This window comes from Otolemur garnettii, unplaced genomic scaffold (genome assembly GCF_000181295.1).
Source record: "Otolemur garnettii isolate 467f Iridium unplaced genomic scaffold, OtoGar3 scaffold00048, whole genome shotgun sequence".
In the NCBI taxonomy this organism is placed as follows: Eukaryota; Metazoa; Chordata; class Mammalia; order Primates; family Galagidae; genus Otolemur; species Otolemur garnettii.
This window is the reverse complement of record NW_003852443.1, coordinates 11,699,314-11,705,168: the sequence shown is the minus strand read 5'-3', so window position 1 is coordinate 11,705,168 and position 5,855 is coordinate 11,699,314. Positions and strand designations below refer to the sequence as shown.

Genomic DNA, 5,855 nt, shown 5'->3' with positions numbered 1-5,855 from the left:
GAGAGCGGAAACAGCAAGCTCTCTAATGTACTAAGCCCAGAACTTTGGCAAGGAAAGTTATAAAAATACAATATATTCAAATCAGTAACTTCATAATTTATTAGACATCCCATTTATTAGAACTCTAAGTTCTTATGCTTTTATATAAATGAAACAAAATTATTTATTCTATAAATAGGAATGTGTCTTTCAAATTTTTCTTTGGATTGACTTCTTGTTAGCAACTCCAAGGAATACATGAATAATACGCTGAAACTGTGATACAATGTTTAGGTAGATATACATATACATATGTGGTCATGTGCTTTTAAAAAATAAGTAATGATAACTTTTAAACATAATCAACCATATAAAACATCTAAGTGGAAATACTTATTCCCAACTCTACAGCTAGATTTCAAAGTCCTAGTAAAATTCTGTAAACAAAATCATATTTAAAAAGGCAAGGCTGGCTCTTCCCCAAGGTCCTTTAGCGGAGCTTTTATTTGCATAGATCCAAGACACAAGATCCTCCTGGACAGATTCAAAACAACTTCCCTCCAATTTCTACCACCAATCTCCCTAATTCATTTAACCCTATCAACATCACATTTAGAATTTTAGAGTCTTGTCTGTCAGCTCAAGTCTGTTCTCTTCTCCATGTTTCTGATTTGATGCCTTTCTCTTACTTTCTTCCCCCTTCCTACCAAGCCCACCCAGCCTCTCCCAGTCCAGGGGCTGCTGAGCTGCAGAGGAGCAAAGGCTGCCGGAGACCAACTGACAGGTGAGCGCACGAGCCAGCTGGCCTGGGCCTGGGAGCCCAAACAGGCTTTCAGTTTCTTTCCAATGGCTTTATTCCATGTGACTGTAAACTGTGCTAGATCAATCTGCGATCTTGGTACTGTGAAGCTCATGTGAAGCAACACTTGTCTCCAGACATTAAGGGAAGAGGGAAAATACGGGAGCAAAATCTAAGGTCAAGCTATCTACCAAACAAGGTGTTGGGCCCTAACTTTACTTTTAGTCACCTCTTGAATTGCTCAAGCTCAACTTGCCTTTTCTGTTTTCTAAACAAGAGGTTTTGCATTAGCTTTCATCTTCTAGACTGGTGCTGTCCAATATAGTAACCACCCCTCTACAAGTGGCTCTTGAGCATATAAAACACGAGTAGTCACATTTTCATGGAGATGTGCTGTGAGTGTAAAATGCACGCTGGATTTTGAAGATTTAGTACCAAAAAAGAATGTGCAATAGCTCATTAATATTTTTTTATATTGATTGCAGGTAGAAGTGATGATAGTTTTGATGAATAAGGTTAAAACACAACTAATTCCACCTGTTTCTTTGCACCTTTCATAAAAAAGCATGGCTACTAGAATAGTAAAGTTGTATATGGGGCTCACATTATTTTTCTATTGGACAGCTCTGTCTTAGAGCATAAGTACCTCTGACTGCCAAAGCTTGGACATCCTATAGCTGCAAACAAAACTTTCATTTGAGCCTTTGTTCAGCAGCTTGCTTAGGTGATCTGTGGTTCATGGAAACAAACAGGAGGCCAAGCATACAAAAAAAAAAGCATGGAAGAAGACAGCTCCTGGGGACTTCAATAATCGCAGTCTGTAGCAAATAAGCAGTGAATGTTTGAATTTGGTTGGTTGAAAGCTGGGATAAAATTTATCTCTGCCTACTTGCCAAAAAAGCCTATAGACTCCCAGCAGCCCACATGGGCTGGAGCCGAAGCAAGCAATGGCTCTGAGAATATACACAGTATAAAAAGCTAGGTGCGTTTCGTTACTGGATCCCTACCCTCACACGCGCATATTCCCACTCACTCTCCTTTCCTCCCTCCTGCCAATAGGAAGGGGACAAGGGGAGAAAGGGGGTAGAGGGTGTGCAACTCTCGGATAGCAAGGACAGGAGCAGCTCTCGAGCTTGCACAGAGAATAGCAGGCAGAGATCACCTCGGGATGGGAGGAAGTGGCGGAGCCCCCCTTTCTCTTCTGTTGGATCCACCTTGAAGAAAAAACAGACAAAATATAATTTTGATTAGAAAGCTTACATTCTCACTGTGGAACCCAGGGATGGCTGCAAAGGTGCCCACTACCTTACCCCTGTGACCAAGGCTGTAAGCTAACTGGTGTACCTTACATATGAGACATGAGAAGTGTAAGGAGAAAGCAAGTAAACATTACTAGACAATGACCCACCACTGGCTTCTGAGAACTCGTACAAAGTTAAGTTTTTTAAAAAAATGTTTTGTGCTAGGTACAGTGACTCATACACATAATCCCAGCATTTTGGGAGTCCAAGACGGAAGGATTGCTTGAAGTCAGGAGTTTGCAACATAGTGAAAACCCAACCTCTATAAAAAATAACAAAATCAGTTCAGTGCCTGTAGCATAGCAGTTAGCGTGCCGGCCACATACACTGAGGCTGGCGGGTTCGAACCTGGCCTGGGTCTGCCAAACAACAATTGACAACTACAACAAAAAAAATAGCCAGGTGTTGTGGCAGGCACCTGTGGTCCCAGCTACTTGGGAGGCTAAGGCAAAGAGAATTGCTTAAACCCAAGAGTTTGAGGTTGCTGTGAACTGTGATGCCATGGCACTGTACCCAGGGTGACATAATGAGACTGTATTAAAAAAAAAAAATAGTGAAATCAGCCGGGTGTAGTGGCTCATGTCTGTAATCTTAGCACTCTGGGAGACTGGGTGAGTGGATTGCCTGAGCTCAGAGTTCAAGACCAGCCTGAGCAAGAGTGACAGCCACTTGGGAGGCTGAGACAAGAGGATAACTTGAGCTCAAGGGTCTGAGGTTGCTGTGAGCGGTGATGCCACAGCACTCTACCAAGGGTGACAAAGTGAGACTCTGTCTCAAAAAAAAAGTAAAATTAGCCATGTGTGGCAGCAGGTGCCTGTAGTTAGTTCAAGCTACAGGAGTTCAAGGTTGCAGTGAGCTATGATGATGCCACTGCACACCAGCTTGGATGACAGAGCATGACCCTGTCTCAAAAAAATGCTTTTCTCCTTAGCACATAGTACATGTTTACTCTTGATTTAAAAAGTATGGATAAGCAAATACAAAGCCAAAAATTCTTTGGTGGTACAAGCCATGCTTGTACCACCCAGCAATAACTAACAACATTATGGGTACATTTTCCATTGGAAAATAGTGACTTTTTCCTTCCAGAAATAGGATCACATAGTTAGGCTGAACATCTTTCAAAGTTATTACTCTTTACAAATACAATTATTAATGCCACATTGCATTCTAATGTATGGGTATACTATATTTCATTCACTGAATCAATCCCCTTTTGTTGGGCATTCAGGTATCTTCTAACTGTAAACTGCTTTTTCCATAGTAGCCATGCTAATGAGTGTTAAGCTGCATCTCGCTGTAGTTTGATTTGTACTTCCCTAGTAATTAGTGATGTTGAGCATCTTTTCATGTGCTTATTGGCCAGCTATATCTCTTCTTTATAGAAATGTCTAGTTAAGCATTTATTTATCCATTTCTTTAAAGAGACAGGGTCTTGCTCTGTTGCCCAGGCTGGAATGCTATGGTGTGATCATAGCTCACTGCAATCTCAAACTCCTGGGCTCAAATGATCCCCCTGAGTAGCTGGGTACCTTGCTTAGCTAATTTAAAAAAAAATTTTAGAGATGGGGTCTCATTATGTTGCCCAGGCTGGTCTCAAACTCCTGGCCTTAAGAAATCCTCCCACTTTGGCCTCCTAAGGCCTATAGGCATGAGCTACCACCCCTGGCCTCAACCCATTTTTTAATTAGGTTTTTTTTTGTTGTTGTTAGTTATAGGACTAACTCAATAATAAATAATAATAAATTGTGATTATAATCCCTTATCAGACATATTATTTCCAAATATTTTCTCCAATTTCATGTGTTGACTTTTCACTCTGTTGATATGTCCTTTTAAAAGCTATCCACATTTGGGCAGTGCCTCTGGCTCAAACCCGGCCCTGGCCAAACTGCAACAAAAAACATAGCTGGGTGCTGTGGCAGGCGCCTATAGTCCCAGCTACTGGGAGGCTGAGGGAAGAGAATCACGTAAGCCCAGGAGTTGGAGGTTGCTGTGAGCTGTGACGTCACGGTATTCTACTGAGGGTGACAAAGTGAGATTCTGTCTCTAAAAAAAAAAACAAAAACAAAAAAGAAAACCTAAAAAAATAAAAGCTATCTACATTTGTGGGCTATCAGTGTATAGTAACCAGGTTTAAATCCCATTCATATTTTCAAAAAATTCACACATGCATTTATTGAAACTGTAACAGGTGTTAGGCACACAGTCAGGTGCGTAGATGCTGTGGGCGAGTCTACCAGGGCACGTGTCCATCACACAGGTCTGCTGTGACCACTGCTCTGAGATGAGGTGGGTCCACTGGCAGATTCCTCAGTAGACATTTTGACAGCAACCCTAGAAGTCCACTTAGGGATTTCTGAGATAGAACCAAATCTCTGAGCAAGCAGAGGAGTTAGAGGAAAACAATGGAGGCAATGCCTCTTCCTCTCACCATCCCAACCAAACATTTTCTTAGGCAGGCATCTGAGTAAAAACTCATCTGGATGCAAACCAGCCACCTATCATGGAGCCTTGACCATCAACTGACAGGCCACAGGAGGTCAGCAAAGTGAGGGCTGTCCTTGTCCAAAACACTCCAAGTGTCCTCTACCCTGATCAGGGCTGTCTGGGTACCCTTCCAGGCCATGGGCTTGGAGATGGAGGCAGCTATGGAAGCAGGATAAAACTTGCTACTTCATAGTACCTGATTTATTTTTGTTAGACAGATGACCAGTTTTCATTATTGATATTAAGCATGCAGAATACATTAAATACTAAAGCAGATTTACAAAAAACAAAAAAAGGTCAGTGGTCAGTGGAAACTAATTCATCAATTTAAGAATATTTTTAAATACCCACTATGTTTTAGGCTCTGTGCCCCTCAAGGAAGATGCAACAGTGAGCAGGACATAGTCCAAGTTCTCAAGTTGCTTATGCAAGTCTTAAAGGAGCACGGGGGAGGGAATACAGACAGTTCCCAAGTTATAAACATCTGACTGACTTACAACTCTCACAAAGGAGGCTATTACAGGTGATAGGTAACTATACCCGTCCCATCTTACATACAAATTCAGCTTAAGAACAAACCTACAGAACCTATCTCATTCATAACCCAGGGGCTACCTGTATGTGTAGCTATTAAATTAAAAATTCAGAAGGTAGGCCTGGCAAGGTGGCTCGCTACTGTAATCCTAGCACTCTGAGAGGCCAGGGTGAGTGGATCACTTGAGCTCAGGAGTTTGAGACCAGCGTGAGCAAGAGCAAGACCTGTCTCTAAAAATAGCCAGGCGCTGTGGTAGGTGCCTGTAGTCCCAGCTACTTGGGAAGCTGAGGCAAGAGGTTCATGTGAGCCTGAGAGTTTGAGGTTGCCGTGAGCTATGACACCACAGCACTCTACTGAGGACAACAAAGTGAGACTCTATCTCAAACCCCCCCCCAAACCAAAAAAAAAAAAAATCCAGAAGGTACAGGGAAAATGGTTCTGCTACTGATACAAGAATGTTTTTAAGAAGTCAGGACATTATACAGGATGGCCATAAAGTTAATGTGCAATTTGTACACCCTGTATTATTTAATACTATAATATACCATACTATCTCTATATGTATTCTGAGTTTATATCAACTCCTTAAAGCAAATTCATGTATCAACACCCAAGAGGGAACAAAACCAGGCTGTACACATATCAGACAGAAGCTCCTCTGTTCTTCTGATGAGAACACACACACCACCCAAAAACATGTGTTCTATGGGAAGACTTATTTTTCACCACAAATTTCTTTTTTTTTTTTTTT

At 41.7% G+C, this 5,855-nt stretch overlaps 1 protein-coding gene across 1 annotated transcript in view; it reads right to left on the bottom strand.

Moving 5' to 3' along the window:
- Positions 1-6: 6 nt before the first annotated feature.
- WIPF1 (WAS/WASL interacting protein family member 1) overlaps positions 7-5,855 on the bottom strand; it is an 83,720-nt gene continuing 77,871 nt past the window's right edge. Inside the window, exon 9 of the mRNA XM_023514159.1 lies at positions 7-1,992. Within this exon, the coding sequence (XP_023369927.1) occupies positions 1,937-1,992 (56 nt within the window). The 3' untranslated portion in view covers positions 7-1,936. The remainder of the gene's footprint in view (positions 1,993-5,855) is intronic.